This window comes from Parasteatoda tepidariorum, chromosome 10 (assembly GCF_982258835.1).
Source record: "Parasteatoda tepidariorum strain Cologne lab strain chromosome 10, Ptep-v5.0, whole genome shotgun sequence".
NCBI lineage: Eukaryota > Metazoa > Arthropoda > Arachnida > Araneae > Theridiidae > Parasteatoda > Parasteatoda tepidariorum.
Window position 1 is genome coordinate 94,260,241 of NC_141764.1, and position 27,473 is coordinate 94,287,713.

Consider the following 27,473-nt stretch of genomic DNA (forward strand, 5'->3'; position numbering starts at 1 on the left):
AGGGAAAAAGCCAAATTTCAGTCCGATTTCAGAACATTTGGTCTTCACTTTAGTGGTCCTTGTGTCCCTGAAAAGTTGAAAAAGAAAGGTTAAAAGAGATTTTATGTTTCTTCGCGACAGTAAAATCTGGTCACGATGACTCTAAATCACCGGTTTATGGGTAGGAAAATGGAAATTTGTTCATATTGTTTTATATTGGACGTTTATATATCGACCACATATTAAAAAATTATAACCAAAAAATAATGTTCAAAATACGTGTAAGCTTTTATTTAAATTTTGTTTTAGGTTGTTACTTCAACCTTGTTCTCCCTATTAAAGTTTAATAACCTATAAAATATAGATACATTTTTCTTCGAACAAAATATTCTTTTGAATTCATACATTCAAATTCAGTATGTTACATTCATATTTTCTGTAAGAAACATTTCAAAATAAGTTTTTTAATGCATAAGTTCAAACTAATAAGCTTTATTTGAATTTTCTATAAGAAAGTTGTTAAAATCTTACAATTACGTACATTCAAATTTAATAATCTGCATTCAATATTTGTATAAGTAATTGAGTTAGTTTATTGATGCTATTTTTATGTTTTAGTTTGTCTAAAAAAATTTTTTGTGTTAACTTATGCTTCGACTGGGCAAAAAACAGATTAAAAATTAAACTTAACACATGAGTATCTGCATTTTATGTATATACATATAAGTAAAATATAACTTTTAAATACACCCATTTAAATTCCATAAGCTATATTAAAATTTTATGTAGGAAATGTGTTAAATATGCTTTTAAATTTCGCAAATATTCAAATTCTAAATCTTCTTATGGATCGTGAGTTTAAGAAACGTGTAATTAAACTCTCAGGCCCCCAGAAACGTACAAAATCAACTATTTTCTTCATTAATGGGTTGAAACAAATAGTTTTATCAGTTTCTCTTTATCTTTTGTGAAATTTAACTTCAAAATGTCTGTTTTCAAAATAAATAATTTCATTTCTTTTCGGCGTTTACAGTTTTCGAGAATTTAAGTTCGTAATCTCCTTTCACTTTATTAAAAATCTCCGTTTCTTTACACAAAAGATATCTCATATAAAAGATTTTTCCTATAAGATTTATAATTGAGCTAGTCAAAAATTTAATAACAGAGTCAGTTCCCTGCAGTTTCACTCTATTGAGAAAAATCATGAAAAACATAAACAGAAGAACATAGTTAAAAAATTACGAGAAAACTGATTTTTTTTTTTTTTTACATATACCAGTATTGTTTTATTGTTTTTGTTTCTCTATTATGTGGCGAAAGATTAAATCAAATAGATTGTTATTAAAGGTTAACAGACAGATTTTAAAGCAAACAAATTGTTATTTGTAGTGTTGAAATCGTTTGAAAAACTAACAGATTGTTATTAAAAATATCGAAACGAACAGATTTCAAAACAAACATATTGTTCAAAGTATCAGATTTTAAAACAGATTGTTATTAAAAGTACGGGAAGATGAAAATAAACTGATTTTTCAAAATTTCTATTTTCAACTAATATAGTTTCTTTACAACGTTTAAATTTTTCGATGATTAAAGCTCACTCCTTTCACTAAATAAAGAATTTTTCTATTCTAATCATAAAAATTTTTTCATTTTTCTATTTTAATCATTTCTAAATATTTTTTATTGATAAAGACAATAATTTTAGAACAGAGTCAGTTCTCTAGTTTCACTAAATTAGGAAATATCCGAGGAAGCAAATAAAAACGAAATAACGTCGTTAAAAAAATCGCAAGAAAGATTAAAAAGTAAAGTAAAGAAAAAAAATATGCTTTTCACAAGTACGGAAAACCAAATAACCAATATTTGTGATTGCTGAAAGATTAAAACAAACAGATTATCTTAATGTTTTACAAATAATTAATTATGAAAATGTTATTATTTTAAAATTGTTTGGTGTAAAAATTGCGTTGTTTTATTCACGATGTTGATGCAATTAAATTCCTGAGAAATTAAACAAAAACGATATACATAATTAATAATTATACATTTCGATTATTTTTAATTTGAACACGCAGATGGCCATCGATACTTGCAGACGTATTTGTAATCCCAAAACCTTGTATAACATGTTCAACAACTACAAAATCTAATAAACAGATTATATAATTCCATCAAACATGACATTTGCGACACAAACCTTTCGAGTAAAAGCTGTTTAAACAATGTAATTGACAGTGCCATTTGTAATCCCTATTTATTTAGTTGATTTAGTGATAATTCAAATTTTATTAGGAAGGGTGAAAAATAAAAGTATGAAATATAAACATAATTTTGGCTTCTCGAAAATATGCTATAATGTTTTTATTTCACCATGGTGCTTTGATAACAAATTTAACATTCATTTTAGCAATTTATTATAAAAATAATAAATTCGAAATGTTACGTTTACTGTGAAACGTCGATTTAGTATTATCGATAAAGAATGATGTTTGTACGTGTAATAACAATATACATAGTATTTTCGAGTCTGGTATATTTTTCCGACAATTGGTTGCCCGACAGGTACATTTGCTTGACAGCTCATATTCCGATACGTTAGCCAGACAACTTATTTGTTCGGCAGTGCTATTTTTTAATGCTAACTACAGTTCTGGAAGGTCCTAAGCCCTTTATTGAGCATAGGGTAAAGTTTAGAACAGAAACAATTACTACATAAACAGTTATTAAACATTGTTTGTACTTTCTTGCTATAAGTAGCAGTAACAGTTGGCAACAAAGAATGCGTACCATCCCTGTCAGGAAAATGTACGTGTCGGGAAAATGAATTATCAGGCAAATGTGCATGGTCGAAAATTGATTTGTCGGGAAAATGATCAGATCCGGCATTTTCATATGTTTTCTTTTTTTTTTTTTTCAAATGGCAGGCACTGAACATTATTCTTCGCCTTAGAAGATGCCGGAATTGTTACTCATTTCACGTTACCCAGGGAGCACCTGTGAACCAAAGTCACGGAGGTGAGCAACATTACCCACGCCACACTGCCACAAAGGACAACACATAGAGAGAGAAACATACGTGCCCAGAGCGGGATTCGAACCCGCAGCCACATTTTCATATGTTGTTCCGTAGATTTTTACGCATTATTTTACAATTCTTCAGATTCTTTAGATAAATACGGGTTAAGATTTATGTTTGGATCAGTGATTCTCAACCTTTTTTGGGGGGCGGCACACTTTTAACAATTTCGAAATTCGACGGCACACAATGAAAAAATTAGTTTAAAAGTTGTTTACTTACCTATAATACACTGTGTTAAATAGTTTGTGATAATAATTTTGAATGTGAAATAAAATGATATGTACTACAAAAGCACGTTTATTAAGAGATTAATTATTTCTTTCGACTAATTTTTTATTAGTTAGTAACAGGTATTTATTTTTTTATTTTTTTGCTAGTTATTAATTGCTATAGCTATTAACTGTTATTTTTTGTGATTTCTTGTCTACTAGTTTTTTAGCTGATTATTAATTGTTAGCTTATTTTTTTGTTAGTTATCCTTTGTTAATTTGTTTTTATAACTTTTAATTTCATAGCTTACTTTAACGATTAGCTTTTATTTAAGTTCGAAAGTCAATATTTAGCTTGCTTTCCTTTGTTAATTAATAATTTTAATAATCATTTAATTTCCTACTTATTTCAACATATTTTAAAATTGTCAAAGACAATTTAAACACTTCCTTCTTATTTTAACTTATTTTAAGATTGTCAGAGACAAGACAATCGCCGACAAAGATGTTCACACGTTAAAGCATGGAAAAATTATAAAATGCGTATATATTTATATAACATTTTATATATATATATACACTTTTCTTTAATTTAAACTTTACTCGTAGTAAAAAAAAGCATTATAATTTTTACTGAATCATTTCTAATATTTGGCGGAACATTTTCAGAATTTGGCGGCACAAGTGGTTGAGAATCACTGGGTAGATCTATAAGGTTTCAACGAGTCCGAAGTTTCCGGTTGAATTTTCCACTTTTTCTTGTTTGTTGAGATCGCGAATACATTGTTATCGTTATTTGATGTTTATTAAAAACATGAATTATTAAATTTATTATGAATTCTCTTCAAATTCTCTCAATTCGCTATGTTTGGAATTGGGTGAAAATTGCCTGTAAAATTTTTTAAGTGAAAATTACGTGAAAGATGTTAATAATTTATTTTTTTTAAATAGCATATTTTGAATTTAAGAAAAATTGCATGATTAATTAATTGTTTTTTGTCAATTTTTTTTTATTATTAAACTAACTATAATATATTAAAAAAAGCTAAACATTTAAGTCAATTACTTTACCTATTATCCTATTATTTAAGTATACCGATGAATGCTTTTTTTCTGTTGCATTAAATTTTATTAACGGATTTTAGATATTTTCACGTCACCAATTTGAAATCTTCAATAGGTTTCACTCTCTCCAAACTACAGTTTTTTAGTGACTTTTTGTTCTATTTTTTGTCAAAGTGAACAAACTTAACTATTTGTTACAGGGGTCGTATAAATGTTGCGACAGAATTCTAGGGGAAATAGGACACATTATCAAATTAAAATTGCATAGAAAACCACGATACCTGGAAATGTTGTCATAAGCGGTTAATGACGCTTTCCTATCATGAATTGTCTCTTTTGAACAGGTCATAATAGGAAAGAGCTCCTAACCGCGTACGACGACATTTCCCGGTATAAGTTCCTATACAGTTTTAATCTTTATTATGTGCTCTAACTCCCCTAGAAGTTTGTCGCAGCATTTATGTGACCCTCTGTTATGTATATAAATTTTTAATTATTTTGTTTTTAAATTTGTGCACTTTGACAAAAGAAATAATTTTTTAAAAAATCTGTAGCTTTAGGTGCAAAACTAATTTCAAATTTGAAATCCCCACTCTCGAGTTAAGTAAAAACCGAGTATTTTTATAAATGCAGCAAAAAATTTGTTTCCCTGTGTATTTTCTACTACTTTTTCCTGACTTGAAAAATTCAGTTATGAAAATTTTTTCTAATTTAAATAAGATCTTGTCACATAGGAATTTACTATATTAAAAAAACTGAACTCGAAACCTTATACTTTTCCAAACCTTTTAATTTATTCGAGCGTTGCCTATAAATTCTTATTTTAAAGTAAGTGGCTAAGTTAGCAAAGCAATACTTATTTTAATTGTAAAGCACGGGAATTGTGGTGGTTCAGGGGATAGAGCGCTTGCCTCCCAACGAGGTGACTCTGGTTCGAATTCCGCAAAAGGCTCGTCGTGCCGTCAGACTAACCCTGGAACGTTTTCGTGGTTTTCTTTTCCATGTAACGCAAATGCAAGTTAGTTCCATTAAAAAGTCCTTCAAGAAGGCAGATTTCGCCAGATTCTTTATCCAAGAGTTCCCTTGTCTTCTGGATACAGTTCAAAATTACAAGGCTTCGGAGTTGAACATGAGTAGTCGTTAATCCAAAATTGGGTCGGCTGTTCAACGAAGGTTATAAAATAAATTTAAAAAATGTATAGCGTTGTCCCCTTGCCGTCAGACTAACCGTGGGAGGTTTTCGCCTTTTTTCTTCACCATGTAATGCAAATGCAAAAAGTTAGTTCCATCAAAAAATCCTCCACGAAGACAAATTTCACCCAATCGTTGATTCAGGAGTTCCCTCGTCTTCTGGATTGAATTCAAAATTACAAAGCAAGGTGTTGAAAATTAGTAGCCGTAAACTGAGAATTTAGGTTGGCTGGTCAACGACGTTTATAAAATAAAATAAAATTGTGTAGCGCTTTTAATTCGTAGAAAAGTTAAACAGTACTCTAAGTTGATAAAAAAAATTGCATTTTTTTTTTCAGATGCTTCTTCATTTAGAGTATATAACTTTTTTTTTCTAACTAGGCTCCACTGATTTACAACAATTTTATCAACAGAAAAGTACGTTAATTTTCTTTTATATTGTTATGCATTGAACATAACAAACAAACCTAGATGTAAATAAACATGTCGCATTGTTTTCATGGCCAGGAACTAAAGGATATACGGCATATACGGAATAATACCATTTGATTTATATCCAACTGGGCAATCAGAATAATGTATATGTTGCCTGATTTATAAAATAATTAATTCAATTACATTGTTGTGTGTTTCATTTTATTGTAAACAAATAGGTAACATTTTTAACAAAGGAAAACAAACGCGCAACAAATACACAATAAAGATCATACATAATTATGTATACTTTGTTCGAAAAAGTAACCTAAAAATCGACTCTTACATAATTCTAATTTTGCTGCCTAGTCGTGAAACTTAGACTATAATATTTTGCATTGTCAATTTCAGTCATTAATGATTAGTTTTAATAAGTGATCTAGTTCAGTTATCGATCTTACTGTGTCACTTTTTGTCGTACCGAGCTTTATTAAAGTAAAATAGTTTAGTCGTAGAGAAATCACGTACATTAATATGCTGCTAACTTGAAATACGCTTTTGTGTCTACTTAATTTAATGGTTAACACTAATTAATTACTAATTTCACGACTTTGAACCATTAAGATTGGCATAAAGTTTGTGAAACTCCGTTTATTAGAATAAAATTTATTTAAGTTTTATTTAATATGTTTCTGTTTTTCGAGTACCGTATTCTTACTTTTATATTTAACATCAGTGTCCAGCACAAAATCGGACACGAAATCGAACTTTCTCAGCATAAACATACCTGTTTTTCAGAGAATTTGGATTTTTGACCCATAAATAGTGGTAGCTGCGATCTGAAAAAAATGTGGTCCTGATAGTTTAGTCAGGAGAGCGATCGAAAATTTGTGTCCGTTTATGTTATTTTTCCTTTTTTACATATTTCACCATATCTCCCATAGTTTTTAGGCGAGTCGAAAAATTTTTGCACACAATTATAAAATTTATTTATCAAAATATTATTACATGTAAAAAGTTACAATAATTTATTATATTATTTAATAATAATTGTTGAAAAATTGTAAAATGTAAGGTATACAAACTTTGCCATTTTAAACTATGCTATTTTTTAAATAAACCAATTTTCTCAATAAATAAAAATTAGTAATAAATTTTTTAAATCAATGACGAAAATCAAACTTTGAACGAAATCGATGGAAAAGTTTCTAAGTAATTAAGTTTCAATGAAGCCATAAACTCAAGAACTATTAAACCAATTTCGTACAAACTTTGATTTCTCCTCCCCTCTTATAAGCAAATACTTTTTCTTTTTATTTTATAGCCATCGTTGAGCAGCCAACCCAATTATTAGCCGATCCACTCCGTAGCCTTGTAATTTTGAACCCAATCCAGAAGACAAGGAAACTCCTGCATCAAGTATCGGGAGAAATTTGTCTTCGTGGGGGACTTTTTTGATGGAACTAACCCTCATTTGCGTTATGTGCAAAGGAAAATCACGAAAACTTCCCATGGTTAGCCTGACGGTAAGGATCTCTAAACCATGAGCCGTATACCACTGAGGATATTTTACCTCAACACTGTGAAGGGTGCAAGCTGGATGCGGAATTCATATCGATCAGCTATCGCGGGGATTCGAACCCGGTTCACCTCTAGAAAGGCGAAAGTTTCACAAATTCTTGCAAATAATAACCTCCGTAGGTATTTCTAGATTTTTCCTTTAATATGCTGAAATCAGCTTTTATGAGAGTTTAACATTTATTGGGAGTACAAATTAGTTTGGTCCGTTTTCAAAAGGTGGCTCTGGCTGTTATGAATGTTTCATAGTGGCTGCTGGTTTCGGTGGTTTCAGAGAGGTTAGATATCCGTCAATAATATTAAGTTTATATCGCTTAGAGTTTCGTACAGAAATCCTGTTTTTTACTTAGTTGAATATGTCAAATTTTTTGGTAACGAAGCACCATTTTCGGGAGGTTTTATGTTTCTGCTTTAATTGGAAGAAAAATGCAGCTGAAGCGCATTGAATTCTTGTAGAAGTTTATGATGACAATGCTTCAACTGATAAATCATGTAAGGAATGATTTCGACGCTTCAAGAATGGTGTTGCATACTAGGAGCTGCTACAACCGGGCGATTCCATTACGGGCGATCGGTATAGGCTACAATTGATTCGTTTGAGCCATGCATTACGAGAAAAACGACCGGAATACGAGCAAAGACATGACAAAGTTATTCTTGTGCATAATAACGGTCGGCCTCATGTCCAAAAAGTCATAAAAAACTATTTGGAAACAGTCAAATGGGATATTTTACCGCACCCGGCATATTCATCGGACATTGCTCCTTCTGATTAACGGTTTTTTCTGACTTATGCAGCATGATTTGGCAGGTCACCGGTTCACTTCTTTCGCAGAAATCGAAAATTGTCTCCTAACTTGGATCGCCTCAAAAGACGAGACATTTTTTCGAGATGGAATTCGAAAATTGCCTGACAGATGGGAAAAAGTAGTAGCCAATGATGGACAATACTTTGATTAATCTGTTTATTCATTTTGTTCAGAAATAAACGCATTTTTAACCACAAAAAAACGGACCGAACTAATTTGTACTCCCAATATTAGTAAGACGCCTTTTACAAATTATAAATCGCGTTTCGCATTCATGCTTTTTTTTTAAAATCAAATCATGGCTATAATATCTGCTTTTCAAATCACGTATCAATATTTACAAATGACACACCGTTATTTAGCGTATCGTCCACTTCACATTGCATATTCGAACAAAAATTACAAATTACTAAAAATTTGATAATAATTTTGAGATTTTTTTTTCTCTTTGCTTAACCATCATTTTGGTTTAAATTTTAATTCGGAAGACAAATTTAATTAACTATATTTCCGATTTGAAATTTGAGAGCTGTAATTATAGAGGAAATTGATTTTTCTGGAGGTGGGAAAACTGAAAACATGTCTTTTAAGAAAATTGCATTCATCAGTTTCTAAAAAGCTTCCAAATTAAGGTGACGCGAAGTATAGAAACGGTAAATAAAATCGTAAAAGTGAAGCACTTCAACTGTATTTCATCATCTAGAATTGTTTTTCTATTAAAACTTAACACGTGAACAAGCGTATTAAAAACTTTTTACGACAGAAAAATGTGAAGATTAAATTTTTGGTTACTACCTCAGAGATTCGAAAGGATACTGGTAGTAAGGTTTGTAATATGTTCGATCATTTGAAATTCCTTGAAGATTTATTTTCTTCCTTTTAAATTAATTTTAATTTACTTGTTTAATATATATTTTTATTGAGTTTCGTATAAATACATATTCCAACACACTCCTGACTTAATTCTTAATTAAATAAGTTCCTGAATTAATGGAAAAATCGCGTCATAAAAGTGCTTGACTATCATAATCATGTATGTAAGTATAATTTTATTTCAAAATGTTTGTTGTATGTATAGTTCTAATCTATAATGTAAGCAATCTTTTAACATCATAAATAGGCTATCCGAGACACGCATGTCACGATAGAGTTTCCGTTGCGAAGACTTACTAAAAAATTAAAATAAATTTAAAAATAGTAATTTTTAAATAAGTAAGACTTATTTAAAAATTCGAAGAACTGAAATATTTTTTTTCTAGTTTTGAGTTTATATAGTGTTCTTAGAATCTTGAGAAGAAAAAGAACGTGCAGCTTATTTTTAAAAAAAAAACTATAACTGGGCAACTTTCTAGCTGAAGTAGTTTGTTTTTCTAGTTTAGAGTTTATATAGTGTTCTTAGAATCTTAAGGGGAAAAAACCAAGCAGCTGATTAGAAATTAAATTATGACTAAGTAAGTTTCTAGCTGAAATATTTTTTTTTCTAGTTTTGAGTTTATATAGTGTTCTTAGAATCTTGAGAAGAAAAAGAACGTGCAGCTTATTTTAAAAAAAACTATAACTGGGCAACTTTCTAGCTGAAGTAGTTTGTTTTTCTAGTTTAGAGTTTATATAGTGTTCTTAGAATCTTAAGGGGAAAAAACCAAGCAGCTGATTAGAAATTAAATTATGACTAAGTAAGTTTCTAGCTGAAATATTTTTTTTTCTAGTTTTGAGTTTATATAGTGTTCTTAGAATCTTGAGAAGAAAAAGAACGTGCAGCTTATTTTAAAAAAAACTATAACTGGGCAACTTTCTAGCTGAAGTAGTTTGTTTTTCTAGTTTTGAGTTTATATAGTGTTCTTAGAATCTTAAGGGGAAAAAACCAAGCAGCTGATTAGAAATTAAATTATGACTGAGTAAGTTTCTAGCTGAAATATTTTTTTTTCTAGTTTTGAGTTTATATAGTGTTCTTAGAATCTTGAGAAGAAAAAGAACGTGCAGCTTATTTTAAAAAAAACTATAACTGGGCAACTTTCTAGCTGAAGTAGTTTGTTTTTCTAGTTTTGAGTTTATATAGTGTTCTTAGAATCTTAAGGGGAAAAAACCAAGCAGCTGATTAGAAATTAAATTATGACTGAGTAAGTTTCTAGCTGAAATATTTTTTTTTCTAGTTTTGAGTTTATATAGTGTTCTTAGAATCTTGAGAAGAAAAAGAACGTGCAGCTTATTTTAAAAAAAACTATAACTGGGCAACTTTCTAGCTGAAGTAGTTTGTTTTTCTAGTTTTGAGTTTATATAGTGTTCTTAGAATCTTAAGGGGAAAAAACCAAGCAGCTGATTAGAAATTAAATTATGACTGAGTAAGTTTCTAGCTGAAATATTTTTTTTTCTAGTTTTGAGTTTATATAGTGTTCTTAGAATCTTGAGAAGAAAAAGAACGTGCAGCTTATTTTAAAAAAAACTATAACTGGGCAACTTTCTAGCTGAAGTAGTTTGTTTTTCTAGTTTTGAGTTTATATAGTGTTCTTAGAATCTTAAGGGGAAAAAACCAAGCAGCTGATTAGAAATTAAATTATGACTGAGTAAGTTTCTAGCTGAAATATTTTTTTTTCTAGTTTTGAGTTTATATAGTGTTCTTAGAATCTTGAGGAAAAAAACCGATCAGCTGATTTAAAAAAACTATGACTGTGAACTTTCTGGCTGAAATATTTATCCCCTCTAGTTCTGAGCTTATATAGCGCTCATAGAATCTTAAGAAAAAGAACCGAGCATCTGATTAAAAATTAAAGTATGACTGATCAACTTTCTGGCTTTAAGTATTCTTTTTATATTTGAATTTATATTGTGTTCTTAGAATCTTGAGAAAAGAAAAATACAAGCAGCTGATTTAAAATATTTATAACTGAGCAAGTTTCTGGCTGAAATATTTTTTTTCCAGTTTTGAGTTTATATTGTGTTAGAATCTTGAGGGGGAAAAACCGAGCAGCTGATTGCCAGAGGTGATTAGTATGCTTGAAAAGTGCTAGCTATTGATTGTAACTGACAATCTAAACTATTCAAGAATTATAATTAAGGACAATAATAATACAATATTAAAAGGAAGGATTTATCAGAATAAAAAACATCAAAATTAAAAAAAAAAATATTTGGAAAAAAGAGGCTAGCAAATATGTTTTTCCCTCAGAGAAAAAATCTAACAAAATTTATTAGACTCATTTATATGCATAGATAGATTAATATATGAGCTGCGGAAAAAACGTTTTGTAAACTCAAACGTAGTGGAACCAATATTTTTGCATGGTCACAGTACGAAAAAAAATAATCACAAGGGAAACATTTTTTCAATCAGCAGTTAGGAAAAAGGAGCCGAACTAATACGGTAAGTCAGCACATTTTTTTTAGTGGACTATACCCTAGTTTTACTTTTACTAGCTTGACGTCATCAGGTTTAATTTTACAACTTTCAATTTGTTTCTTCTTTTTAGTTTTGCATCGGTCAGTTTGTTTACGCAGAAAAGTGATCGAAATTTTGAATTGCAATAAATTTTGTAACTTAAATAATAGACTCAAACACAAAGATTCGTTTGAAATTTGAGCCTTCCAACTTGCCTAGAAAATTCTCGAACTTTCTATCGAGGATAAATTGTACTGGACGATAAAATCGCGTCATACATTCTGTTTGGGGCGGTCAAAAAATGATGGAATATTGTATTGCCCAGCAGACATGGAACTTTGGTGGAGCATTCTATTTAATCGGCCAGCGGATGAATTAATTCTTTTAAGGATAAATTCCTTTTGGAGATATTAGGGCGATACATTTAGTAGGTAGGAAACGATTGTAACTTGTATTGTTATTTGACAAAGTGCTCTGGTACAGGTTTGAGTACTCTAGCTAGTCGGATAAGCGTAGAAAAATGTAATAATAGTGTAAAATGTGAGGTATCTTAAACAGTTTTTAATATATCTGAACTGATTACACATGTTATAATAAATAGTTTATTTACACTGAATATTTATTTATGAAAATTATGCGTTGAGCAAAATATTTTTCAATATTAATTATACGAAATGCGAATTTTACTCATAAAAACATGTCCTTTTTGATTGCATGAAAGCAACTTTGTATACCTAAACACTACAATACAAAAATGTGTACAGTTTTATTAATGGTTTGAAGAGGCATTTAATGCAGCTACTAAGTTAATTAGTTATTTTCAACAAAAAAGATTTGCATTTTTTCAAAAAACATTTCTTTTTTGTTTATTTCTTTTTTATATATATGAAAGTGAAAAGTGCTTTCAGATTTTTGATATCAGTACAGTTCTCAGGGTGCGTAGCGTTTTTAAAAAGTGCTTAGAGGTGCTTATTTTCGACTTTCGTTTTTTAAAAGCCCTTAAAGGTGCTTTTTTCCAAGGGTGTTTTTAAAAAGTGCTTAATTTTCCCTTTTCCGAAATGTGATATTTTTCTTTACCATGTTCATTTTCGCCACAAATTATGCAGAAAGACATTGTCTTATTCAACGTTTTCACAATTAATTCAACCGCAATCTATTTCGACTTACCGGCGGTCTGTAGTGTATGAAAACACCATTTGTTTTACATGTTTGATGAAATACTTGCGGGTCCGCACTCGCGTATACTGAGCTGGATTGTAAGAATTTTCGTCTCTCATGTGCAACCCTCCTACATTTTGCAAGAGATTCGCAATTTCAGACTTCATTTTCCGCCCTCTGTAATAGAATCGAAAAAATCTCTCGAATTTTTGCTGATTACAGGGACCAACTAAACATTGTAAATTTTTTTTCTCTATTAGCGAAGGAAAATTTCATTTCTCTCGTTAATTTCATCGTTTGTGACGCGCCATCGTCTTCGTCACTGTAAATAAAACCATCAATAGTCAAAAACTTGCCAACCCTGTCTAATTATATTTTTCCAAGTGCTTAAAAGGTGCTTATTTTTTGTTGAAAAATTTGGCTACGCACCCTTGGTTCTGAAATTATTAGCATCACTTTCCCCGACCAGTGTTCGAAAAATCTCAAAATCCTTACAATAAACATTAATTTTTATTTTATTCCCTTCCAGCAAGAATAAGAAGTATGATCAACTGATCCAAAAATGAATATGGAAAACATGAATGGAAAGAAGGATTATCCTTCCGATACAAGTAAGTCATCCTGTATAAATATAATAATTCTCATTTTTAAATGTTTATTAACTGGACTTAAAAATCAACCGATTTCCAAAAGATAGTTGATTTTTGTCTAAAACATGAGACAAAATTCTGTTTGACAGTTTTGCTGTTACCCTGATTCTTAAAAATATAATAACAATCCCAGGGCTTAAAGCAATATAATTAGAAACCATCTTTTCTTTCAAAACTTCTTGTTTTAAAATTTTTGTTTCAAAATTTTTCTTTGTTTCAAAAACTTTTTCTTCCAAAATTTTTACATCAAATTATTCTTTATTGCTTTAAGTTGGGTACTTGACACGTTTCTGGAGAGAGATGCTACAAACTTGTAGATTTCGGGGGGAGGAATTCTTACTTTAACGAACGAAACTGCAATTTTACCGATTCATATATTTTTTTTTGTTGTTGCATGAAATAAGCATTAATTGTATACTTTTTCATGTACTCAAATTAATTGATTTTTTTTTCTTCACAATTTTAAATCTATTAATGATTATCTATAAATAACCGCTAGTCTTAAGCAGTAGTGAAAGAAGTCCTTCTTGATAAGGAGGATTTTATTTGCTAAAAGCGTAATTTTTTAATGTTTTCAGTTAAGCTTCTTTTTCGTTGCTTAATCTAAAATAATTTCTAGTCCCCTTTACTACGCATTCTATTTTATTTCATAACCGGTACCGAAACAGCCGACCCGATTCTGAGTTTACGATTATCAATGTTAAACTCCGTAGCTTTTTGATTTTGAACCCAATCCGGAAGACAAGAGAACTCCTGGATCCAGCATCGAAATAAACAAGTCTTCGTGGTGAACTTTTTTTCATGGAACTAACCCAAATTTGCGTTGCATGGTGAGAAAAAATACAACGAAGCCCTCTCACGGTTAGCCCAACGGCAAAGGGAATCTAACTCATGATCCATCTATCACTGAGGATATTTTATGCTAGCATTATGGTCAGAATTCGTATCGGCCACCCAACTCTGGGATTCGAACCTTGGTCATCACATTAGCCACCGCATCTCTATTCCGTAAATTTGGCAATTACCTAAATTTGCCAAATTCCCGAGAAGTGACAATTTTGGAGGGGGTGGTCACTGTGACAAGTCCGCGTTCCGGCACCTCTGTTTCTGAAATATCTCCCATAAATTAATAAAAATTTATAATATTTACTATAAAACTTTATATTAGTTATAATGAAAATCCTTAAAAAAATCCATGGAACCTTTTTCCATAGAAAAATAAATTCACTGTAAAAAATATTCTACATTTTTTTAACCTTTTCTATTTTCTCTCCACAGATTTGTCAACTATATCAAATAAACAAAACTATGGCAGTACCACAACAATGCTATCATCATTCGCTACGGGCACCAGCAAATTAGTGTCCGCAGCGGACAGTGATGTTTTGGAAGAACGAATTCAAGTTCCCTCTTCGGAAAATGTAAATACATTTTTTTTATTTCATTGAAGATTATTTTTAACATCTTAACATTTGAAAATATTTTATAGAAGTATTAGGTTACATTGTTTTAATAAGATAAATAACGATAGGCCGGGATAGGCTGGTCGGTAGGGCGCTGGGCCCATGTCTGAGAGTTCGTGGGTTCGAACCCCACCGGCCGAAGACTCCTCGTGTTGTAAATTCCCATAACAAATCAATACCTCTGGGGGTACTGGATTGGAGATCGATCGTTCTCTGATTCAGGTCAAAATTACGATCTGTTGATGAATGAATGAATGGATGTATGAATGTGTCCGCCCTATAAACGGGTGTGACGTTTGGGTGTGGCAGAAGTCGAATTCTTGGCCAAAGATGGCGCCACTGGAAAAACAAGAGCAATCGCACCTCTCTGCCTAAACAGGCATACGTCAACAACAACAACGATAGGAATTTTTTTTTGCTATTGCATAAGATTTTTTAACGTATCTTGAATATTTTCGCACCCCTAATTTCTGTTCTCTCTCCAAGTTACAGTAAGTTTATTTTCTTAATGGCATTTTTAGTCTATTTTTTGTCGAAATGTTCAAGTTTAAAAACATTATATATAACGGAGGCTTGTATAAATTTTGCGACAAACTTGTAAGGGAGTTAGGGCCCATCATCAGGATTAAAATAGCATAGGAACCCATACTCGGAATGACCTCGTCATGTGCCGCTAGGGTCGCTTCTGTCGCTATCTGTTTCTTGGTGAGCTTCTGAACAGGCTATAAAAGGAAAGCGCCACTGGCTGCGTACAATATTTTCGGCCATGGGTTTCTATACAATTTTAATCCTGTCCTAACTTCCCTTTCCCTTTTTAAAGGTAGTCTTGTACTGTTCACAAAAATGTTCTGGCATTTCTGAAAAGTGCTTTACTGATTTTTTATTCGACGAACCATGACGAGGCCTATTGTAATAATTCTCCTTATTGCTGCCCACAGTTAAACAAGTTTTAGTATTCTGTGCACCCGCTTTTCTGAATAGTGATTTGTCAAATCGCAATAGCGTTTCGTTCTTTCTTCTGGTGGATTCGAATATTACATAAGCACATGAGGGATGGGGTTTGTCAGTTGCTTATTTTTGCAGAAATGGGATGGGGGAGATGTAAGAGTAGTGGTTACGTACGACTCTAAAACCCTCTTATTTTCAATTTTTTTAAAAAAAATTAAAAAATGCAACAAATAAACTTACAAAATTGCACTTCAAAGAATCTCAAACTTAATTTAAATTTAGAGAAAGAAAAAGTTAGAAAAAACGGACTTCAAGACGCTTTAGAGGTCTAGGTTTTTAACCTACCAAAGGGAAAAACAGAACGATCTTTAACAGGGTTCCCACGGGTCAGGGAGAGCAGGGAAAACCTGGCATTGTCAGGGAATTTTATTTCAACTCCAAAAATCAGGGAAGGGTCAGGGAAAGTTGCATTTTTTTTTACTAAAACCAGGAAAAATTCCTTCAATATACCTGGAAGGAAAACCAGTCTTAAAATTGTCAGTAACAGTACTCGGTTGTTGAGATTCGAGTTAAACAATTCTGACATCTATTGCAATTATTTATTGCAAAAATTTCACATTTTAGACAAACTGAAATGCTTCCTTCCTCATATAATATTTATTTCACATAGAAAATCTAATACTTGGCATTACAAATAAAAGAATCAAAATTTTCTGATGAAAAATTTCGTAGCATAGATAAAATATGGTATTAATTTTCATTGAAATTTACCTGATATACCTGGAAAAGTCAGGGAATTTGTTTTCTGAAATTGAGTGGGAATCCTGCTTTAGGAATACTTTTTAAAAAAATGAGCTTATGTGCGTAATTAAATAGGCATAGAAGTTGCAGAATGGATGTATGAAAATTCATACCCAAGTAAATTTAATCCGAGTAGAAGAAAAAGAAACTATGTCATAAAAGATGCGGGGAAAAAAATGGCTGCAACATCCTTGGATACTATTTGATGCTTATGTGTTGAGTTTGAATCATTTTATTCGTTTTATAGCTTAAACAATAAATTCTACTCAAAATTATATTAAAAGAACTAAGTCATAAATTTTGTTTTTGCAAAATTATATCTTTTATTTGAATTTAATCCTAAAATTAATTTACTTAAGTAAATTTTACTGCGAAATACAAGGAAATGGTTGCGACTTTTTTTTATTTAATTATGAGAGTGAGCTTGAGATTTGCTTTTATTTACAAGGAGAGATGTTAATTTATGTGCAGGTAAACTCTCCTCTTGCCAAAAGCATTTAAATGTAATATATGAACGGCCCCTAGAGTAAATATTATTTTGCGACCCTCAATGTACTTTTTCATGCTTTATTTTTGACATGGATTTTAAAAATGTGTATTAAGGGTGATTATTACGGAACACCCTGAATTTAATTTGAAAAGTGGTACACAGTTAGTTAACTTGTAGCTCTGTAGTTCTGCTAATTACTTTTTTTAAGCTTTCACAAAAAACAGTTTGTAGGATTGAAGTACTTTCTGCTATTCAATTGCAATGCATAATCTATTTTATATTAGGCATAGAATTTTCAAAATTTGTTCTTTAAAAAAAAGAGGGGATCCACATGATATATTTTTCTTTTATGAAATTAGTAATCAAAAATTGCCAGAAATTTTAAATTTTCAAAATGCATCTTTTTATTAAAGGGTTTTACGTATTTTTATATAAATTACTTTAAAATCGTCAAAAACTTTATTGTTTTATTCATTTATTTACTTTTCCTTGTTTATCGAATTTGAAATACGTTTTTTGAAAAATAATGATTATACTACATCAGTATCATAAGCACTTGCACTCAATTTTTAAAGTGAATTTTAACATATTTGAAATAAAATTTTTCAAAATAAGTTTTAAGATGTGGTGTTAGATATTTGTTAACACTTTCAGATTTCTGAAAAAGTGACCCACTTATTTCTGAGAATGCAATTTTTTGTCAACTTCTCTAAATTTTGTAAAAAATTAATGGATTAGACAAATCACTCCATTCTGGACGTTGTTTCTGTAACCAAAATTCTCGTGGCTTTCCTTTACTAAAATTTTTGTTCAAATTTTTTTTCCCCAGCTAAAGATTTTAACACATTGTAAATGACTAATGATTACCGGATATTTTTATTTCTCAACGATTGACGTTTGCCGCTAATATCTATAATTATTTTCCTTTTATATACAATATGCTTTATTTGTCTAATAATTTTGCTAAGCTTAAAATTTAAGGTTTTAATTTAAACTATGACAGTCTGAAATATTGAGCAATTTTTATAATATGTTAATAAATTTCAAACATTAAAAAAAAATTTAAAAAATATTAAATAATTTTGATTAAATATCTCTTATGTATGCCGTTTCCAATGTGTTAAAACTTTAAACGGAAGTTGTTAAAATACCTAATAAACAAATATGTTCCTACATGTTCAATATTTTTGATTTATTTAAATCCACTTTTCAAAAAACCCATTTTAAGTTGAATGGTAAAACATAAGTTTTAATATTTAAATCGTTGGGAGAAATATCTGTCCTAACTCCGAAATAACTAGCAGCTCTGAAGTAGCTATGCCCTCTGCATCGTAATCTTTATTACTTCAGAAATAATAAATTGACCTATTTTTTCTGCTCATATAAATAAATAAAGAAAGAAAAACTCCTCATACTCATTTGTTGGTTAAATTACTTTATTTGCCTTTAATGCAAGACTCTGTGTTAAAATGTATAGTGCGGCTTTCAGAAGAACTCCTCCAGACACCCGCCTCGCTTCGTGGCGGGTACTATGGTTACGAGGAAAGGTCACTTCGAATAGGGGTGTGGGATGAATAGTTTTATCTTAATCTTAGCGTAGGTCGCCGTGAGTAAACAAATCGATACCTTCTTTCCTCTATTTCACCCCCATTAGAAATGTGCTCTCGCTTGTTACCATAGCAGCAGACAGCCCCAGACTTTCAGTCTGGAAGAGTTCTCAAAGCCGCAGTATATTTCATCATTAATTACATCATAAAAATTTTCCTCCCTTTTTCTTCAAAGTATGATTTTAGTTTCAAAAGATTGTGGGCTTTCAGTGGACCTGGTTTCTTAATGAGCATAGCTTACCTTGATCCAGGAAATATAGAAGCCGATCTCAAAGCTGGAATAGAGGCCAAATATGCTGTTGTCTGGATATTATTTTGGGCCACGCTGGTTGGCCTGTTCATTCAAAGGCTGGCAGCAAGAATCGGCGCAGTCACGGGTGAAGATTTGGCTGAGACTTGCAGGAGAAGGTTTTCTCCTGTTCCAAGGTACCTGCTGTGGATAATGCTGGAAATCACCATCATAGCAGCAGATATGCAAGAGGTGATAGGGACAGCTATCGCTTTATACTTGCTTACGAACAAAAAGTAAGTTGGATTTAAACATGTAAAACTGTAACTAATCAGAACTTCAAAATATGAAAGAATGGCGTCATATGTGCAGTGCGCAAAAAAATAAATAGCCACCACCTGGAATGATTTTTTGATCTTCACGTTCTTGAACTCAATCTTAATAGTTTGAGAGTTTCTCGTACAAATGATATTTTAAGAGAATAATACGAATTCCGCATCCGGCTTGCAACGACCACAGTGCTGACATGAAATATCCTCAGTGGTAGACGGATCATGGGTTAGAGTCCCCTTTCCGTCAGGCTAACCGTGGGAGGTTCTCGTGGTCTTCCTCTCCATGTAACGCAAATGCGGGTTAGCTCCATCAAAAAGTCGTCCATGAAGGCAAATTTCTCCCACTACTCGATCCAGGAGTTCCCTTGTCTTCTGGATGGGGTTCAAAATTACAAGGCTACGGAGTAGAACATTGGTAGTCGTAAACCCATACCATAACTTAAGCGAATCGGAAAAAAAAAAATTGTGCACACAATTATAAAATTCGTTTTTCCACAGATAATTCCATACAAAAAATAATTTTCAGTAAATAAATATTATTATTTTATTTAATAAAAGTTGAAAAATTTTGAATAGTAAGGTATACAATTTTTTTTACATAATTTTAAAGAAAGTCATTTTATGTGGCAAAATATAAAATTCGAACAAAATTGGTCAAATAGTTACTGAGAAATCAAATTCTAAAAAGGTCGTATTTTTATCCCACTGAAAATCACCTAAAAACATATTGTATATCTGTTACCCCTAAAGCTCGAAAGTCCAATTCTGAGTATTCGACTATCAAGGTTCAACTTCGTAACCTTGTAATTCTGAACTTATCCCAGAGGACAAAAGAGCTCCTGGAAGCCGTAGTGGCTCAGGCGATAGAACGTTCGCCTCCTAACGAGGTGAACCGGGCTCGAATCCCATTGGATAGCTGGTCAATACGAATTCCGCACCCAGCTCGCACCGACCACAGTGCTGACGTAAAATATCCTCAGTAGTAGACGGATCATGGGTTAGAGTCCCCTGGCCATCAGAATATCTGTGAGAGGTCTTCGCGGTTTTCCTCTCCATGTAACGCAAATTCGGGTTAGTTCCATCCTGAAGTCCTCCATAATGAGTCCATCATAAATATCTCCCAATACTCGATCCAGGAGTTCCCTTCTCTTCCGGATTGGGTTCAAAATTGTATGGCTACAGAGTTGAACTTTGGTATTCGTAAACTCAAAGTTGGGTCAGCTGTTTAACGACGTTATAAAATAAAAAAGGGTCCTGCATCAAGCATTGGACAAACTAGCCTTCTTTTCGAGCTTTTAGATGGAACTTACATGGCGAAGGAAACCACGAAAACATCTCATGGTTAGCCCCGGCAAGAGGATTCTAACCTATGATCCTTCTACCACTGAGAATATTTTATGCCAACACTGTGGTTGGTTTTAGCAGAGTGCAAATTTGTATCAACCGCTGGAATTTGAACCTGAATCACCTCTCTTGAGCCACCGCGATCTCCCTCTTTTCACTTTAATGAATTCCTAATTGGTCTTGTGCATATTATCTAGATAGTTCGCAGAGTCGTACCTTAGTAATTTGATAAATCAAACGATTTTTGGCACTCAAAACGGATCACATGATCTGTAGAAAAACTGATTTCTACACTTTAATGATAAAAATTTAACCTCTTTATAGGCTCCCATTGTATGGAGGAGTTCTCATCACCATAGTCGACACTTTCACATTTTTATTTTTGGATAAATATGGACTTAGAAAACTCGAAGCGTTCTTTGCATTCCTAATCGCTGTCATGGCCATCACTTTCGGTTACGAGGTAAGACAATCTTTTTACGATATATCAGCAACAAGTGCCACTATGGACACACGGAATTGAATTTAAATGTTAAATCAATAGGAATTTATTCTCCGTATAATTTTTACTTTCTCAAAGAATAAGTTAGGAAGCTTAAAACAAAAAAAATTAAAAAATTGGGCAAAAAATTATTATTCTTGAAGTGTTACCCATCCCCCCCTTTTTTTTTATTGTCAGCAAAGTTTATATCTACATTAATGAGCCAAAAACTGATATTTACAGACCCTGGGCATAGGATTCTTTAGAGCGCTTTTTCGAAGTATGCAAGGGGAAAAAAAGATATAATTTTATCAATAAAAAATATAACAATTTGTAAAAGAAATTTAATTTCAATAACATCGTCGCTGGTATCCAATTTTTGAGCAGGACTAAAGTAAAATATACAGTCACACTAGTTGTTTAAATTTCATGCGTACAAAAAAATTTTCTTCAGTTTATTGAACATCTGTAAAAACATTAATCTAATTATTGATTGTAACACTCATAACTTTAAATAGATGATAGTTCATGAAAATTTTCTTTCTTTGTCTAAAAATGAGGTGGACTTTAACGATTAAAGGTTAACGATCGATTAATTTTCAAGAAAACGGTCATAAAAGTGCCTATTTTTTATCCTTGAAAACTGTATAAAAATATGTGTATGAACAATATATATATTCATTTTAATTTTCGATTTGTTTTTAGCTTGAAATTTTAAAAAATTAAATTTTTAGGAAAAGCCAACATTCAGGGTTACCATGACTTAATGTTGGTTTTCATATGTCAAGCATGGAAAAATTTGAAAAATATGTGTTTTAAACATTAAAAAATAATTTTATTAAACTTACGTATAATATAAATAAAGGTTAGTAATTTTTTCTTGTGTGATAAATTTCAAAGTATGAGATACAGAGGCCAACGTCACAATCTGGACAGTAGTACCGAGTTTCCTTCCTACATCTCTTACTACCTCTTTCTATCTACAATTATCTTAAAAATAGCCTGGTACTGCCATCTGGTGTGTAAAATAAGAAATAAAATGTTTTCCTGGCTAAAGAAATGAATCAGTTTTATTCTTATTGGCGCATTACTACTGAACACTCCAGCCCGGAAATATAACGGGAGCGTGAAATAGAGGGCGAAACCTCATCCCGTCATTTTCACGGGAGCGAGAAGGAAGGGGTAAGATTTTTAATTATTAAAGGGGACATATACCAACACCCCCCTTCGCCAGTGACGTCTATGTTTGATGAAAACTTGGTCACAATTAGAAGCTAATCCAAATTCATTGCTTTAAAATTGTCTGTGTTGTACAAATATTGATAAAAAATGAAAAGTATTCTAATATTAAGTTTAAAAAGTCTCACGTTAGATATCCTGAGCACCATCTCTCAGATAAGTGCTAGCAATTTACGGTCTTAAAACAAAATGAGTTTGGCATAAAATACTAGATGTAATATATTGACACTAAGAACTCTAAAATATTGGAATATAATCTTGAGGTATCCTAATTTCAAAAGACAACCATTTGTCTCAAAACCAAACTGAAACATTTGCTTAGACTTGGTAAACCCTTTGTTGTAATTCAGAAATCAATTGGCTTTCTTTGTAGATAAGTTGTAATAAGTTGTTTTTCATATTGATAGCTCCACAGTTTTTTCGCAGTCTTAACTCACATATAAAAACACACGATTCTATTTCCCGACTACGATGTAACCAGTTAAACACGTTTGACGAGCATACACTTCGTCGAACCAAATCTCTCTTGCTGTGCGTATGACGTGTATACTCGACTAATAAAATAAAAATTACCATTGGCTATAAAAACTCAAAATTTCAATAAAATACAATAAGGTTATTATTTGGTGATATGTTACCATGTTATGCTATGTCTTTATGTTACCAATAAAACTGCTGAGAATTTTATATTGCGGTTAAGGGACACTATTGGCTTGAAACCAATTGGACGGCGAACATTGTTTTGAGCAGAAATTGTGTTTAACAATTAGCACGGACAATACTGGCTTTTTGCTCTAGCAGGCAGAGAACTATTATAAGAATTCTTAATACAAAATGGTTTCGCAAAATATCTAACCAATAAAAATTTAAAACCAATAAGTAAAAACCAACAGAAATGGAAATCAGAGAACGCGAATGGCTATGAATTGGACACACTATCGGAAAACCGGAAAAATTCAAAAGCTAAACAGGGGCTTGACTAGACACCCCAAAATGAACGAAAGAAGAGTGGACCTAAAATGGCATGGCGCAAAATTATTATTTATATATAATTGTTGTTGAACAGCCGACCTAATAATTGGGTTTACTACTGCGTAGCCTTGTAATTTAAAACCCAATCCAGAAGATAAGGGAACTCCTGGTTCAAGTATTAAGAGAAATTTGCCTTCGTGGAAGACTCAATGATGGAACTTGCGTTACATGGTGGGGAAAACCACGAGAACCTCCCACGGTTAGCCTGATGGCAGGGGGACTCTAACCCATGATTCGTCTACCACGGAGGATATTTCATGTCAGCACTGTGGTCGGGACAAGCAGGATGCGAGATTCGTATCGACTGGGATTCGAACCCGGTTCGCCTCATTGCAAGGCGAACGCTCTATCCCCTGAGCCATCGCGGCTTGCAAAACTATTATTAATGAATTAAAGACAATAAACAAAGCATAGAGAGAAATAAAGTGCTTGCATGGCAACCAATAGGATGAGATGAAGAGTCGCGACAAAGGCCCTATACTCCCTGTGGAGTTAAGAGAAGAAGAAAAGACAGATATAGTCTTTAATTAAATAAAAGAATCCTAAATATTCGATCCTAAAGCTCTCACCTCTTATTTTTTCCTATATTATATCTTATATGCTTTATTAATTTTTTGACAAGTATCTAATGACAATAAATCTTTTCAGAAATGTCCAAAGATAAATTAATTCTGCGAAACTCTCTATTGCTAGGTGGCATAAAATTTATTTTTCCTCTTCCTTTTTCAGTATTTTGCCATAATGCCTGACCAGGTCGAATTAGTAAAAGGACTAGTGATACCAGGTTGCGGAGAATGCAATACTGCCATATTTCTACAATCGATAGGTATGATTGGTGCCCTCATCACTCCTCATAATCTTTATCTTCATTCATCTCTTGTAAAGGTAAGTTAATGAATAAGTTATGCAGTATGTTCTGTGTGATCACCACTTTTAATGGCAGTATCAGTTTTCAAACTTTTGGCGAAAAAATGACCCATTAAAAGACAACATGAAGAATTAATGCTATCAAGAAATGAATATCTGATATTTAACATAATGAAATTTAAACTAGCGAAATCTGACGAATTATTAGCGATGTTAACCACCAAAAAGATGAAATTAAAATAAAAGAAACAAAAATATTTATTTACCAGATAAAAAAAAAGCATGCCTAAAATTATCTTTTTCAATTGAAGTTTTTAAAATTGTTTTCCAGTTTCATTGTATATATATATATATATATATATATATATATATATATATATATATATATATATATATATATATATATATATATATATATATATATATATATATATATATATATATATATATATATATATATATATATATATATATATATATATATATATATATATATATATATATATATATATATATATATATTTGTCAAAGGATTTCAATCCTTATTATGACTCACCTTAGTAACGGTTCGGCATATTTCTATACATTTATTTTGCGGCTTTAAATAGTAAATTTAAAATTAAAATAGTCATAAATTTGCGGGCTCTAATGACCTAATTATAAGGCTTATATAATTATGGCTGTGATAATTATAAGGCTTATAAAAATATGTATATATGGGCCGTGATTAGATGGACACCCTGTATTTTATTTAAAAATGACTACTTCGCTTTTGTCTAAAGTGTTTTAACTTAAATTTTCTTATAATTTCAGACCAGGAAAGTGGACAGGAAAAACATTGCTGAAGTTAAAGACGCTAACAGATACTATTTCATAGAATCCGCAGTAGCTCTCTTAGTGTCCTTAATCATTAATATATTTGTTCTCGCTGTATTTGCAGCAGGAATGAGCGGAAAAACAAACAATTACGTAGTAAGTATCCAAGCTGTTAAACACGTCACACTATTGTATCGTTGCCGTGGGTAAGCATCAGCAATATTACCTATGCGGAGAACAGACTTTTTATATTTTTTTTTATATCTGTCGTTGAACAGCCGACCCAATTTTTGGGTTTACGACTACTAATGTTTAACTCCGTAGCCTTGTAATTTTGAACCTATCCAGAAGACAAGGAAACTCCTGGATCAGTACCCCAGAGGTATTGATCTGTTATGAAAACATAGAGGACTTCGCGACTCGACAGATTTAACGTGCATCAGTCACCATTTACTGCACGGGGAGTCTTCGGCTGGCTGGTATCGAACCCTCGAACTCTTTGACATGGGTCCAGTGCCCTACCAACCGGGCTATCCCGGCCCCCGGAGAACAGATTATAGAATTTTCATTCTTTCGCCGTTTTGACAAAATAATTACAATAATTACCAATAGCAAAAAGCAACTATCTGAACCAGTGATCGCCAAACCGTTTTTTAGCCAATAGTAGCTAGTGAAGACATCGCGTTAGCGCTTTTTCTCGAAGCTCTATCGCCAAGGAAAATAAAAAAAAAAGCCATAGTTTAAGTGTCTAACACATGAAGCAATGCGATGATTTTAAACTATATATGTAATCATGACGCGAAGAATTATCCGGTTAAATAACTTTTATGTACTTTAAATGTTATTAAACCTTTTTAAAATAAATTGCCAATTTGGTGACATTTTTCCATCTATATGAAAATTATCAAAATCACTACCTTATTTTCAGCTTTTGCAAATTTTTATGAGCCTAGGTAATGCTGCATCTGGATAAGTTTTTAAATATTAAAAAATTAGACCACAAACCCTTTTCATTTCCTCAGAACTGTGACAAAATTTATGTTTTGCTCCATTTTTATAATAAGCATCGGCAGCATTGGCTTTAGATAGGCTAAACCTAACTAGTCATGAGTAACAGTTGCAAACTCTCAGCAGTTATGAAAATAGCATACTATTCGCAAAAAAAAAAACATTTCATTTATGCGACGGAGCCTTCGAAAAACAGCCTCTGGTCAGGTGAACCAAATATATAAGAATATTTTTTTATTATTAAAAAAAAGTTGGTAGTTCCATGGCGTAACTACCACTATAAATATTGAATACCAATTCACTAGTATCTAAAACATGTTAACTTGATTGCAATATAATGAAGTAACCTTTGATAGATGAAGGTTGACATAATCGATAATTAATTCCCCTCAATTCTTTCGGTTGATATAGTAGAATTTATAAACTACATGGTAGCTTAAAAGCTTCATAAGTTTGGCGACCAGTGGTCTAAGCCTAACTTTTTAATTTTGATTTCCTGAATTGTCTTTTTACAAAATCCTTTTCATGTCGCTTGTATAAAAATTCTCGATACATTATTCTGTGGCTTAGTTTCTCTTTTTATCCCTAGTACCTTTTTATTATTTTTCATGGATAAGGTATACTTTATAAACGACTTAGCTTCTCTGTAAAAAAAACTGTGTCATATCTATCCGAATATGATGTTGAATTACCCTGAAAGTTGTAAGAAAAGGAACTCTTGTTTTCAAGTTAACACCCAATCGAACATTAATATGCAATTTAAAGGGTGTATGAAATCTCGAAACTCAAGAGATGCAAAAAGCTTATTCGATTTCACTCGCATTTACACCATAAGTTAATTATTTTTGCTTCCGGAAATTCCAATCTTGGTGCGTTTTGATTTCGTCTGTTACAATCGATAACGAGTTGGCGAGTGTTTGCGGCTATCTTCAATGTAGCTTTTCATCTGCAGAAACTTAAGTTCGTCGTCACAAATACATATGTATGTTTCCAGTTGTGTAATAAGAATATTTATATTTTAATTTTCAGATCTCTGTAAACTGTATTAAATAATTTTATGTATAATTTCTATCTACTCCTGCTCTGTTAAGCCTAATCCCGTGACTAAAACAGCCTTAAAATACAATCTTGAAGACAAACTAAAATTAGACAGAACTAAAGAATGTAAAAACATTTTTAAACTTATTTCCCTTTCTATTTTTTAGGTTGATTTATGCACAGAAAAAGGACTAAACGTTTCAGATATATTCCAGGTATGCAAAGTTATTTTTTACTTAAATAAATCTTTCTCTCTTTTAATCAAAATGT

General features: G+C 31.7%; 1 protein-coding gene across 4 annotated transcripts in view; it reads left to right on the forward strand.

The window, feature by feature from the left end:
• LOC122272094 (protein Malvolio) overlaps positions 1 to 27,473 on the forward strand; it is a 58,385-nt gene that overhangs the window by 15,182 nt on the left and 15,730 nt on the right. Inside the window, exons 1-8 of one of the 4 annotated variants that reach the window (XM_087153374.1) lie at positions 9,102 to 9,153; positions 13,388 to 13,469; positions 14,787 to 14,929; positions 18,993 to 19,342; positions 21,047 to 21,185; positions 24,204 to 24,359; positions 25,155 to 25,313; positions 27,371 to 27,418. In XM_087153374.1, the coding sequence (XP_087009500.1) occupies positions 13,421 to 13,469; positions 14,787 to 14,929; positions 18,993 to 19,342; positions 21,047 to 21,185; positions 24,204 to 24,359; positions 25,155 to 25,313; positions 27,371 to 27,418 (1,044 nt within the window). In that variant the 5' untranslated portion in view covers positions 9,102 to 9,153; positions 13,388 to 13,420. Of the gene's footprint in view, positions 1 to 9,101; positions 9,365 to 13,387; positions 13,470 to 14,786; positions 14,930 to 18,992; positions 19,343 to 21,046; positions 21,186 to 24,203; positions 24,360 to 25,154; positions 25,314 to 27,370; positions 27,419 to 27,473 lie in introns of those variants that run through there. The other 3 variants (XM_087153373.1, XM_087153372.1, XM_087153371.1) reach the window with 3 other exon arrangements.